The 14,237-nt window shown below is 45.5% G+C and overlaps 1 protein-coding gene across 3 annotated transcripts in view; it reads right to left on the bottom strand.

The window, feature by feature from the left end:
• TNPO3 (transportin 3) overlaps positions 1-14,237 on the bottom strand; it is a 991,461-nt gene that overhangs the window by 311,233 nt on the left and 665,991 nt on the right. For all 3 annotated transcript variants that reach the window (XM_069229384.1, XM_069229382.1, XM_069229383.1), the window contains exon 15: positions 76-136. In XM_069229384.1, coding sequence (XP_069085485.1) covers positions 76-136 — 61 coding nt within the window. The remainder of the gene's footprint in view (positions 1-75; positions 137-14,237) is intronic.

Raw genomic sequence — 14,237 nt, 5'->3', positions numbered from 1 at the left:
TAGTCAGGCCCTACTGGGAGGATTACAGGTAAACTGTTTTTATGTGATGGCATATTAGTACGGCGTTTCACTTACTTCCTGTATAACTTTTTGGCACGGATGTGTCTGTCCATTTTCCACAACTGGATTAGTATGCCTGGAAAAAAATTCAAAAGACAAAGAAAAAAAGTTTTAAAATGAGAAAGTTTTAAAAGAAACAGAATAATTCTTTGTCACACCTACATCAGAAATATTTCTCTAACATGGCTAGCATGCACAGTGGATCTCTGGCTTACCTTGACACACGCTGAAAATCTATTTCAAAACATATAAACAGAAGTACAAAGGTAATTTCAATACACAGGGCATGTTGTGCATGACTTGTATATATCAAATACAGTTCAACTGATTATTCTTTTACATAACTGTAGTAAAGTGCCCTTGTTGGCAGGGTTATACCCCACTTTTTGCCTCATAATGATGCCAACTTTGACTGAGTGTGTGCTAACCAGGTCCCAGTACCAGTGTTCTTTCCCAAAACCTGTACCATTGTTTCCACAACTGGCACACCCCTGGCACACAGCTAAGTCCCTTGTAAAAAGTACCCATGGTACCAAAGGCTTTATGACCAGGGAAGGTCCCCATGGGCTGCAGCATGTATTATGCCACCATGGGGAGATCCCCCCCCCCACCAAGAACATGCGCACTGCCCTTACAGCTTGTGTGTGCTAGTGGGGAGAAAAAGGCTAAGTTGACATGGCATCCCTCTCAGGGTGTCATGCCCACAAACCACTGCCTGTGCCATAGGTAAGTCACCCCTCTAGCAGGCCTTACAGCCCTAAGGCAGGGTGTACAATACCACAGGTGAGGGCATAGCTGCATGAGCAATATATACCTCCAGTGTCTAAGTCGATTTTTAGACATTTTAAGTGCAGTGTGGCGATATGGAGTACATGGTCTGGGAGTTTGTCATTGCGAACTCCACAGCTCCATAATGACTTCACTGAATGCTGGGAAGTTTGGTATCAAACGTCTCAGCACAATAAACCCACACTGATGCCAGTGTTGGATTTATTGAGAAATGCACCCAGAGGGCATCTTGAGATGCACCATGTATGTTAGCCAAACTGCTAGTGCATGACTGACTAGTCTGTGCCAGCCTGCCACTTCCAGATGGGTTTGACAACATGGAGTGAGAGCTTAGGTGCTCTTGGTGGCCAGAAACAAAGTTTGTCCTGGGTGGAGATGCTTCACACCTCCCCTCTACAAGAACACCTGGCGGTGGGCCTCAAAGGCTCAGGCCTCTTGTAACAGGGCCTCTGGACAAAGGCCAACTTTTTTGGCAAGTCAGGTGAAAAAATTAGGTAAAGTAGGGAGGAGTGACCACCTCAGCTGGGACCACCCCCTAAGGTTTCTAGAGCTGAGGTGAACCCCCTCCCCCCACTCCGTCCTTGCAAAATCCTCCATCCTAGTTTGGAGAACAGGGACCAATAGGGTTAGAGGTGGGTCTGTGTCCCTCTCCCCAAAGGGAAACACCTACCCCCTGCAGGAACTGTAACACCTAGCAGTGAGCCTCAAAGGCTCAGGCTTCGTGTTACAATGCCCCTGAGCACTCCAGCTAGTGGAGATGCCTGCCCCAGGACACAGCCCTCACTTTTGGCGGCAAGTCCAGGGGAGATAATGAGAAAAACAAGGAGGAGTTACCCACCAGTCAGGACAGCCCCTAAGTTGTCCTGAGCTGAGGTGACCCCTGCCTTTAGAAATCCTCCATCTTGATTTTGGAGGATTCCTCCAATAGGAATAAGGATGTGCCCCCTCCGCACAGGGAGGAGGCACAAAGAGGGTGTAGCCACCTTCAAGGACAGTAGCCATTTGCTACTGCCCTACCAGACCTGAACACACCCCTAAATTCAGTATTTAGGGGCACTCCAGAACCTAGGAAACTAGATTCCTGCAATCTGAAGAAGAAGAACTGTTGACATGAAGCCCTGCAGAGAAGACGGAGACACCAACTGCTTTGGCCCCAGCCCTATCGGCCTGTCTCCCCACTTCGAGAAAAACTGCAACAGCGACGCATCCCCCAGGGTCCAGCGACCTCTGAAGCCTCAGAGGACTACCCTGCATCTAAAAGGACCAAGAAATTCCAGAGGACAGTGACCCTGTTCCAAAGAAACTGCAACTTTTTAACAAAGAAGCAACTTTTAAAGACCACATGTTTCCCGCCGGAAGCGTGAGACTTTCCACTCTGCACCTGATGCCCCCGGCTCGACCTGCAGAAAACTAACTCTACAGGGAGGACTCCCCGGCGACTGCGAGCCCGTGAGTAGCCAGAGTTGAGCTCCCTGAGCCCCCACAGTGACGCCTGCAGAGGGAATCCAGAGGCTCACCCTGAACGCGACTGTCTGCTTCAAGGAACCCGATGCCTGGTAAACACACTGCACCCAGAGCCCCCAGGACCTGAAGGAACCGAACTCCAGTGCAGGAGCAACCCCCAGGCAGCCCTCTTCCTAGCCCAGGTGGTGGCTACCCCGAGGAGCCCCTCCCCCCCGCCTGCATCGCTGAAGAGACCCCCGGGTCTCCCATTGAATACTATTTCAAACCTGACGCCTGTTTGCACTCTGCACCCGGCCGCCCGTGTGCCGCTGAGGGTGTACTTTCTGTGCCGACTTGTGTCCCCCCCCCCCCAGTGCCCTACAAAACCCCCCCTGGTCTGCCCTCCGAAGTCATGGGTACTTACCTGCTGGACTGGAACCGGGGCACCCCTATTTCCATTGAAGCCTATGTGTTTTGGGCACCACTTTGACCTCTGCACCTGACTGGCCCTGAACTGCTGGTGTGGTAACTTTGGGGTTGCCTTGAACCCCCAAAGGTGGGCTACCTTGGACCCAACTATGAACCCTGTAAGTGCTTTACTTACCTGTGAACCTAACAAAATACTTACCTCCCCCAGGAACTGTTGATTTTTGCACTGTGTCCAATTTTAAAATAGTTTATTGCCATTTTTGCTGTAAATGCTATTGTGATGATTAAAAGTTCCTAAGATACATGAGTGAAATATCTTTCATTTAAAGTATTGCTTGTAAATCTTGAACCTGTGGTTCTTAAAATAAACTAAGAAATGAAAATGTCACTTACCCAGTGTACATCTGTTCGTGGCATCAGTCGCAGTAGATTCGCATGTTCTGCAATAGCTCGCCATCTGGTGTTGGGCCGGAGTGTTACAAGTTGTTTTTCTTCGAAGAAGTCTTTCGAGTCACGGGACCGAGTGACTCCTCCTTTTGTCTCCATTGCGCATGGGCGTCGACTCCATCTTCGATTGTTTTTCCCCGCAGAGGGTGAGGTAGGAGTTGAATTGTAGTAATAGTGCCCATGCAATGGAGTGACTAAGTATGCACTTATTTAAGGTTGAGATGATACATATATAAATAATTGAAGGTAACTTCCAAACTGCTACAGGCTCCCGGGGAGGCGGGTGGGCACATGCGAATCTACTGCGACTGATGCCACGAACAGATGTACACTGGGTAAGTGACATTTTCAGTTCGATGGCATCTGTCGCTGTAGATACGCATGTTCTGCAATAGACTAGTAAGCAGTTATTTCCCCAAAAGCGGTGGATCAGCCTGTAGGAGTGGAAGTAGTCTGAAATAATGTCCTTAATACAGCTTGACCTACTGTGGCTTGTTGTGCGGATAACACGTCTACACAGTAGTGCTTGGTGAATGTGTGAGGCGTAGACCATGTGGCTGCCTTACATATTTCTTGCATTGGGATGTTTCCTAGAAAGGCCATGGTAGCACCTTTCTTTCTGGTTGAGTGTGCCTTTGGTGTAATGGACAGCTGTCGTTTAGCTTTAAGGTAGCAGATTTGGATGCATTTAACTATCCATCTGGCTATACCTTGTTTTGAAATTGGGTTTCCTGCATGAGGTTTTTGAAATGCAATAAAGAGTTGTTTAGTCTTTCTGATGTTCTTTGTTCTGTCAATGTAATACATTAATGCTCTTTTGACATCTAATGTATGTAGTGCCCTTTCGGCTACGGTATCTGGCTGTGGAAAGAACACCGGAAGTTCCACTGTTTGATTTAGATGGAACGGTGAAATAACCTTTGGCAAAAATTTAGGATTGGTCCTTAGGACGACTTTATTTTTGTGTAGTTGTATAAAAGGTTCCTGTATAGTAAACGCCTGAATCTCGCTTACTCTTCTCAGGGAAGTAATGGCGATGAGAAATGCCACCTTCCAGGTTAGGAACTGTATGTCGCAGGAGTGCATGGGTTCAAATGGTGGACCCATAAGTCTAGTTAGGACAACATTTAGGTTCCATGAAGGAACAGGTAGTGTTCTTGGTGGTATAATTCTCCTAAGGCCCTCCATGAATGCTTTAATGACTGGTATTTTATATAGGGAAGTTGAATAGGTAGTCTGCAGGTATGCAGATATTGCTGCAAGGTGAATCTTAATGGAAGAGAAAGCTAGGTTAGATTTTTGTAAGTGAAGCAAGTAACCCACTACATGTTCTGGAGTTGTGTGTAATGGTTGTATTTGATTAATATGGCAGTAGCAAACAAACCTCTTCCATTTACTTGCATAGCAGTGCCTGGTGGATGGCCTTCTTGCTTGTTTTATGACTTCCATACATTCTTGGGTAAGTTGTAAGTGCCCGAATTCTAGGATTTCAGGAGCCAGATTGCTAGATTCAGCGATGCTGGATCTGGGTGTCTGATCTTTTGGTTGTGCTGTGTCAACAGATCTGGCCTGTTGGGCAATTTGATGCAGGGTACCACTGATAGGTCTAGCAGCGTTGTGTACCAGGGTTGCCTTGCCCAAGTTGGTGCTATCAATATGAGTTTGAGTTTGCTTTGACTGAGTTTGTTTACCAGGTAAGGAAGGAGAGGGAGAGGAGGAAAAGCGTAAGCAAATATCCCTGACCAGTTCATCCATAGGGCATTGCCTTGGGATTGTTTGTGTGGGTATCTGGATGCGAAGTTTTGGCATTTTGCGTTCTCCTTTGTCGCAAACAAGTCTATCTGAGGTGTTCCCCAGAGTTTGAAATAAGTGTTCAGTATTTGGGGGTGAATTTCCCATTCGTGGACCTGTTGGTGATCTCGAGAGAGATTGTCTGCGAGTTGATTTTGTATCCCTGGTATAAACTGTGCAATTAGGCGAATTTGGTTGTGAATTGCCCAATGCCAAATTTTTTGTGCTAACAGGCTTAACTGCGTGGAGTGCGTCCCTCCCTGCTTGTTTAGATAATACATTGTTGTCATGTTGTCTGTTTTGACGAGAATGTATTTGTGAACTATTATTGGTTGGAAAGCTTTTAGTGCTTGAAAAACTGCAAGAAGTTCTAGGTGATTGATATGCAGTTTTGTTTGATGTACGTTCCATTGTCCTTGTATGCTGTGTTGATCGAGGTGTGCTCCCCACCCTGTCATGGAAGCATCTGTTGTTATTACGTATTGTGGCACTGGGTCTTGGAAAGGCCGCCCCTTGTTTAAATTTATGTTGTTCCACCACAGAAGCGAGAGGTAAGTTTGGCGGTCTATTAACACCAGATCTAGAAGGTGACCCTGTGCTTGAGACCACTGTGATGCTAGGCATTGTTGTAAGGGCCTCATGTGCAGTCTTGCGTTTGGGACAATGGCTATGCATGATGACATCATGCCTAGGAGTTGTAATACCATCTTTGCTTGTATTTTTTGTGTTGGATACATGCGTTGTATGATGGTGTTGAAATTTTGAATTCTTTGTGGACTTGGAGTGGCTACTCCTTTTGATGTGTCTATTATGGCTCCCAGGTATTGTTGTACCTTGCGTGGCAGAATTTTTGATTTTGTGAAATTGACGGTGAACCCTAGTTTGAAGAGGGTTTGTATGATATGATTTGTGTGATTTGAGCACTCTATTAACGAATGGGCCTTGATTAGCCAGTCGTCTAGATATGGGAACACATGTATTTGCTGCCTTCTGATGTGTGCAGCGACTACCGCTAGACATTTGGTAAAGACTCTTGGTGCGGTTGTTAATCCGAAAGGCAGTACCTTGAATTGGTAATGTATTCCTTTGAATACAAACCTTAGGTATTTCCTGTGCGATGGGTGTATTGGTATATGGAAATAAGCATCCTTGAGGTCTAAAGTTGCCATGTAGTCGTGCAGCTTTAGCAATGGCAATACTTCTTGTAGTGTGACCATGTGGAAGTGGTCTGATTTGATGAAAGTGTTGACTACTCTGAGGTCTAGGATTGGTCTCAGTGTTTTGTCCTTCTTTGGTATCAGAAAGTACAGTGAGTAAACTCCTGTGTTTATTTGTGTGTTTGGCACTAATTCGATTGCATTCTTTTGCAATAGTGCCTGCACTTCTATCTCTAGGAGATTGGAATGGTGTGTTGTTAAATTTTGTGCTTTTGGTGGTATGTTTGGAGGGAACTGTAGAAATTCTATGCAGTAACCATGTTGGATAATTGCTAGAACCCAAGTGTCTGTAGTGATTTTTTCCCATGCTGTGTAATAATGACCTATTCGTCCCCCCACTGGTGTTGTGTGGAGGGGGTGAGTGACATGTGAGTCACTGTTTAGTAGTAGGGGTTTTGGGGCTTTGGAATCTTCCTCTATTTCTAGGGAATTGCCCTCCTCTATATTGTCCCCGAAAACCTCCTCTATACTGTCCTTGGTAACTGGACGGTGTGGCTTGTGAGGTGCTGGCTTGTGTGCTTTGACCCCGAAACCCCCCTCGAAAGGGCGTTTTACGGAATGAGCTGTAATTCCCTCTGCTCTGCGGGGAGTAGAGTGCGCCCATGGCTTTGGCAGTGTCCGTATCTTTTTTGAGTTTCTCAATCGCTGTGTCCACTTCTGGACCGAACAGTTCTTTTTCATTAAAAGGCATATTGAGAACTGCTTGTTGAATCTCTGGTTTAAATCCAGACGTTCGGAGCCATGCATGCCTTCTGATAGTTACAGATGTATTAATTGTCCGTGCAGCTGTATCTGCAGCGTCCATGGAGGAGCGGATCTGGTTGTTGGAGATGGCCTGTCCCTCCTCAACCACTTGTTTTGCCCTATTTTGGAAGTCTTTGGGCAGATGTTCAATGAGATGTTGCATCTCGTCCCAGTGGGCTCTGTCATAGCGCGCAAGTAGTGCCTGGGAGTTCGCGATGCGCCACTGGTTTGCAGCTTGTGCTGCGACTCGTTTACCAGCTGCATCAAACTTGCGGCTTTCTTTATCTGGGGGTGGTGCATCTCCAGATGTGTGAGAGTTGGCCCTTTTCCTAGCTGCTCCTACAACAACAGAGTCTGGTGGCAGCTGTGTTGTGATGAAAGCCGGGTCCGTAGGAGGCGGCTTATACTTTTTTTCCACCCTTGGTGTGATTGCCCTACTTTTGACCGGGTCCTTAAATATGTCTTTTGCGTGCCGGAGCATACCAGGGAGCATAGGCAGGCTTTGGTAGGAGCTGTGGGTGGAGGAGAGTGTGTTGAACAAGAAATCATCCTCGACCTGTTCTGAGTGGAGGCTTACGTTGTGAAATTGTGCTGCTCTAGCCACCACCTGAGAGTACGCGGTGCTGTCTTCTGGTGGAGATGGTTTTGTAGGGTATGCCTCTGGGCTGTTATCTGACACTGGGGCGTCGTATAGGTCCCATGCGTCCTGGTCTTGGTCACCCTGGCTCATGGTGGTGTGAGCTGGGGAGTGTGATGGCGTTTGTGCTGGTGAAACGTTAATCACGGGCGGAGGAGAGGGTGGTGGTGTAACTCTTTTCACCACTTTTGGTTGTGGTGCTTGTTCCGTCTGGAACTCCAACCTTCTCTTTCTCCTAATGGGGGGAAGGGTGCTTATTTTTCCTGTCCCCTGCTGAATGAAGATACGCTTTTGCGTATGGTCCGCATCAGTTGCTTGTAGCTCTTCCTCAAACCTATGCTTCTGCATTTGGGAGGTTAGCGAGTGCTCTTCTGTATAAGAGCCTGAAGCTGGGTCGCTTGCAGTTTGTTTCGGCGTGGAAACTTTGTCTGCGTGTTTTTTCGGCTCCGAGGTGACTTTTTTTCTTTTCGGGGCCGAAACCTCTCGGCGTCGATCTGTTTCGGTGCCGCTGTCTCGGCGTCGAGCCGTGTCCACACCGGCATCTCGGTGTCGAGGCTTGTCTCCAGCACTTTCTCGGTCCCGAGAAGGCTGCGTGCCGGTGTCTCGACCGGAGTCGGACGATCTCGGCACCGTTTGGGCCTTTTTCGGTGCCGACGGTCGGTCACCGATTTTATGGGTTGAGCCATGGCCTGGTGGCAGTGGCGTTCCCTGGGCCTTGTAAATGTTTCTTTGTGTGGTTTTCGACGTCTTACTCACGGTTTGTGTATCGTCGAATCCTTCGGAGTCTGAGTCTTGGATCGAGAAGGTACCTTCCTCTTCCTGTTCCTCGAACTCCCGTCGGGCTGTCGGTGCGGACGCCATTTGAAGTCTTCTGGCTCGACGGTCTCGGAGTGTTTTTCGGGACCGGAACGCACGACAGGCCTCGCAGGTGTCTTCGCTGTGCTCAGGTGACAGGCACAGGTTGCAGACCAAGTGTTGGTCTGTGTAGGGGTATTTATTGTGGCATTTGGGGCAGAAACGGAAAGGGGTCCGTTCCATCGGCGTTCCTCAGCACGCGGTCGGGCCGACCAGGCCCCGACGGAGGATCGAAAAACTACCCCGAAGGGCACCGGAGCTCTTCGATCTTCGATGCGGTGTTGAATGTAAGTACGCCGATCCCGAACGCAACAATACCGACGAAAATCTTCCGAAATTAACTATTTTTTCTGTTCCGAAACTCGGAGCGACAGGAACACGTCCGAACCCGATGGCGGAAAAAAAACAATCGAAGATGGAGTCGACGCCCATGCGCAATGGAGACAAAAGGAGGAGTCACTCGGTCCCGTGACTCGAAAGACTTCTTCGAAGAAAAACAACTTGTAACACTCCGGCCCAACACCAGATGGCGAGCTATTGCAGAACATGCGTATCTACAGCGACAGATGCCATCGAACATATATTTTTCTTTATAAAAACCTAGTGGCCTGGAGTAAGTCTGAGTGTGTGTTCCTCATTTATTGCCTGTGTGTGTACAACAAATGCTTAACACTACCCTCTGATAAGCCTACTGCTCGACCACGCTACCACAAAATAGAGCATTAGAATTATCTATTTTTGCCACTATCTTACCTCTAAGGGGAACCTTTGGACTCTGTGCATGCTATTTCTTACTTTGAAATAGTACATACAGAGCCAACTTCCTACAACAGTGTTATAAAGCAGTTACAAACCTGCAGTAAGAACACATTCTTGACACATTACGTTTCTCTTGAGTGACAATTACCCCAACTTTACCTTTTCTGTGGTCTCTCAACATCACAGCAATAAATGCTCCACTAACACCCTTGACCATTTCTTCCATTACACATTTTTAAACAATTTACTTTTACAAGATCTACAAGTACTAACAGCATCATAGGAACCTCTCACATTCAAACTATTAGACATGCATAGGCATTCTAGCAAGAGCTTAAAATATCAAATACTTCAAATTGTTTTAATTATTACAAATTATTGTATAATAAAATGTGCTGGGATGTAGCAGCCTTGTCTGCCATATTTGTAAAATGTCATCACTGCTTGTACAGCTATTTTAAAATCGAAAGTATTCCACTGTTCCAGAATGCAATTTCAGCTTAACACTGGCCTGTTTTGTCTTCATTGTTCTTTAAAAAGTAGGTTTGGGGAATACATTTGACCACAGCATGTGTTTGTATTAAAAATGTTTTCTTTCCCTGGAGGAACAGCTTATTTTTGTTGTTTTTTCAAGTGACATTTTTCTAAATGTTTTTCTATCCCTAAAATGTAAAATTGTTCACAGGAGAATTAACATATAATTATGTGTCACATGAACTGGAATTTGGATGTGAAGATTTGTAAATAAAATAACTGAATATATTGGATATCGTTAGTCGATACATTGTAAATGGTGCACCGACAGCTCTGGACTTTATGAATTAGCATAGTGTTTTCTGAGATTTTTTTTCTAGCAAATAATTCTAGGGTTCGCTGTACTACTCAGGATCTTATACTAAGAAATATGCCTCCAATATACTGTGGCTACACTGGGGAGGCAGGAGTTATCAATTAAATGAAGACAGTTGTCAGAGGACTGGTATTAAAGGTTAACTTTCTTCTCTATCGAGTTAGGTTTATTGATAAAAATACAACACTGAGTCGAACAGCAGCTAGCCAGTTGCCTCAGAAAAAAGGGAAAAGATCCTTAATGAACTGAATAAAGGAAAACTTTTACTTTTTGCACTGACAAATACAAGTTGGAAAAATCTTGGAAATAGGACTAAAAGAAGGTGTACCTATATATATATATATATATATATTTTTAAGGTCGAGCCTGCGTTGCATGCGCTCGCGCATGCGTATCGCAGCAAGGCGCTTTTGTATTTCAGGGGTGTGGAATTTATTAAAATATATACTTGTCCAGGGGACAGGTTGCTTTTCAAATCTACTTGTCCTGTAAAAAGATCTACTTGTCCCTTTTGGTGCCATGTAGTGTGGCGACAAATTATGGCAGCAATCTCATTATGTAAGAGCTCTGATAATAGCCTCTCTGATTATGCCAGGGCTACTACCATAGTAGGGCTTGAATACTTGCAGTTTCAATCCCTACTGTAGCAATTTCCTTATTTTGCCACCTTTCTGCAGATCTGCATACTGGGGCTGGAGGAAGCAGTAAGCAATAGTTCCAGGGCTGGAATGCCTTTGAGTCTGCAAACCTACTAACCTGCATGTTTTTAAGATTTTCACCAGCTTCTCTCTAATATTTTCCCATAATAAGAAAGGTTGGACATTTACTCCTGACAATGGCAGAATTAGAACTTCTTCCAGGATTGGGAAGAAAGTGGCTGGAGGGAAAATGAACTTGCAAATGCTCAATAGATTTTCACATGAGCACATCTACACATCGTATTTACCCATGCTAAAATACAGTTCACAAATATTTTATAGGGGTACGGCATATACCATGGGTGTACTTTTGTGACTTTCTTTAAGAATTTGGGGCCACATGTAGGTAGGTTCAGATTTGCGACCCGCAAATTGCGAGTCAGAGCGACTCGCAATTTGCGAGTCGCAAATCCGAATGTAGGATGGTGTCCCTGACACCATCTGTGATTCACAAGGGCTTCGCAAATGCCCAACTCATGAATAATCATAAGGTGTGTCGCAATTTGCGACCCCTTTGCGAATGGCGGCCCTCACAGGGATGGTGGCCTGCTGGAGACAGCAGACCACCGTGTCTCTGACTGCTTTTCAATAAAGCAGTTTTTTTTTTTTGTAATGCAGCCCGTTTTCCTTAAAGGAAAACGAGATGCATTACAAAAACGAAAAATGAAACGTTTTCGTTTCATTTTTTCAGAGCAGGCAGTGGTACGCAGGACCACTGCCTGCCCTGAAATTTTTTTTACAGTGACATTCACAATGGGGAAGGGGTCCTATGGGGACCCCTTCCCTTTTGCGAAAGTGTTAGCACCCATTTGAAATGGGGACAAACTGCGATTGGTTTGCGCCCCCGTTCGCGGTCACAAAACAATCTTACATTGCACTGCGAGTCGCAATTAGGAAGGAAACACCCCTTCCTAATTCCGAGTCGCACACCCGTTTTGCGATTCAGTAACCAGGTTACCGAATCGCAAAACTGGGTTTGTGCATCACAATGTGCTTTTTGCACGTCGCAAACAGCGAAAGTCGCTGTTTGCGACATGCAAAAAGCTACCTACATGTGGGTCTTGGTCCCTAATTAGGTCTGGTGTTAACAAAGACATTTTGTTTTTATTAAACTTCTATTTCTCTCTCTTTCGGCTGGCTTTACTGTGAGTGATCGCATTCTGCTCTTCCACAAGGAGCATTTTGGCACACAAAGTAGTTTTGTTCAGTGTCGGGAACTACAGTGGCAATCAGTGACGTAACGAAACTGGAGGGTGCCCCTTTGCAAAGAACATGGAGGAGCCCCCTCTCCAGACTCACTCAGGGCAGGGGCTGTGCTGAAGGGACACCCTGGAGGGCAGCTGCGGGTCTTTGTTATGCCACTGGTGGCAACGTGTGCTTTTAGAGTTCAAAAACTTTTTCTTTTTTTTTTTGCCAGTGTTTGTTACAATGTTGAGGGCCAGGTAGCTCCCACAACAATAAAAAGTGTTACAAATGCCATGTCAAAACAAGACACGCATTGATGAAACTAAAAGACTTATAAAAATATGTCAGATCAGTTGGCTTTGTCAGTGTTTGTTTATTTTCATGCTTCCCATAATCGTGTTGAAAATGGTTACACTGATTTTCCATTAGAAATATTTTTGGGAAATACTAGCATGCATCAACATATTTTACTAAATGACACTTCATTTGCATCTAATCAGAGAGCATTCTGGGAGCATTATACTTAGCCTCATAGCCTAAACTTTTCAAACATGTGTATACACGTTTTTTTTTTTTTGTACTGGAACCAACGTCAGTAGTGAAGTGTGACCTCAAAACATTTATTTACAGCACTCACCCTAATAATGAAGGCTTTCAAATAATGAACCATAAATACAAGTTCGAACAGCATTATCTTTTGGAAACACATTACCTCAACTGCAGAGAGTTCCACTCTGTAAACAGGCAGCCAAAGGGTTTGTGCTGCAGAGGGTTGGGCCTACTTGTCCCAAGGACAAAGTAAACATAAAAACTTGTTGCCCTTGACCCCAAACAAGATGTCCCGGGCGTCGGGCGATAGGAATTCCACATCCCTGTATTTAGAAAAGGGCACTTCATGTTTTTTATTGGTTCGTGGGCTTGCCTAATAAAATCGGTTTGCTTTCATTAGTCAAAGGCAAACATACGTCATGCCTTTTCCGGTGGCTAGCCCTCCTCGAGCGCAGCGACCAAGTACAGAAAACATGCGAGGCTCGCTGTTTTCCATCGGGCTCGTGGACTACTTTTTCTCTAATTTGGCAGAAGTTGAGAGCTTTACATAGTTAATTTCACTTTTTCGGGTTGTGTACACAATTGCACTTTTGCCCGATAGGTGAAAAGTCGGGTTAGGAGTTTACAACGCGATCAGCTCTAATATGAGCAAACGCAAGACCCTTTGCATTGTAAATGCTTGTTTAATATAGCGCTTCAGATGTGATTTCTAAGCACTTATAGATGTTACTATAATGCGCTGACAGTACTCAGTTTACTGACCAATAAATGCATTCTACCAGCACAGTAACATTCCACAGGAGCTGCTGAATGTGCTGACCAAATTACTCACCTTGGGTAACTTTATGGTGGGTACAATGTCTACAGATTTGTACCTTTTGAATTACTTAAGTCTGGATCCAAAAAACGTTCCCCAATAACTGCTTCAGTGTGCCAGTTAGCATGCCACTGGAGACAATGGCAGACTCATTCCACTCTTTGAAGTGGTGCAAAGCTACATGAACAAGTTACTTGCCTTCGTAAACGCCTTGTCCAGTAGAGACACAGACTAGCCGCAGAATCCTTATCTCAGAAATCTCCAGAAAAAGTTTCTTCAGCCATACCTCTGAACATCAGTAGAGAGAATCGTACGACTCCATTGCGACGTCATCCCCGGATATCACATTGGAGTCCATTTAGTCCCTCCTCCAAGAAGCTGAGGTTAGTTTTATTTTCCGCGCAGCAACGCGGGTCCGGAGAAGCAGTATGGGTCACCACTGCGCACTGTCAGTTTACAAGTGAAACCTTCCACACCCCTCGAAGTCCACTCCACAACATAAGGAGAGTTGGAGGATCCACCAGAAACCTCTCCTGAAGGTAAGTAGATGAAGGGTACTTCTAACCATGGATACCTCAGCTTATGAATCAATACCAAGGCTGTACTCTCCAAACGGTGCAGGTTTTCACAAGTAGACATTACAATTTCAAAGTTCTGCAGGGCTGAGATGGCAAAATTGTCCTCAATGCAGAACAGAGTCGATGCATAAAGGCCTACTGAAGGCATGGACTGACCCATACAGCAGCCTAGCAGATGTGCAGCACAGGAACATCCCGAACTAACGCTGTAGTAGCTGCTGTGGCACAAGAAGGATGAGCCTCAAAGCACTCAGGAAGTTCCTTCTTGTCCAAGGCATAGTACTTCTTTATACAAACTACTATCCATTTCGACAAGGTCGCTTTCTGGACCGCCTTTCCTTTCTCCGCAATGGCTAATCTAATAAAACGTTTGTCAATCACTCGATGTT

This window comes from Pleurodeles waltl, chromosome 4_1, assembly GCF_031143425.1.
Source record: "Pleurodeles waltl isolate 20211129_DDA chromosome 4_1, aPleWal1.hap1.20221129, whole genome shotgun sequence".
Lineage (NCBI taxonomy): Eukaryota > Metazoa > Chordata > Amphibia > Caudata > Salamandridae > Pleurodeles > Pleurodeles waltl.
The sequence above is the reverse complement of the archived record's forward strand: the minus strand, read 5'-3'. Positions and strand labels throughout refer to the sequence as shown.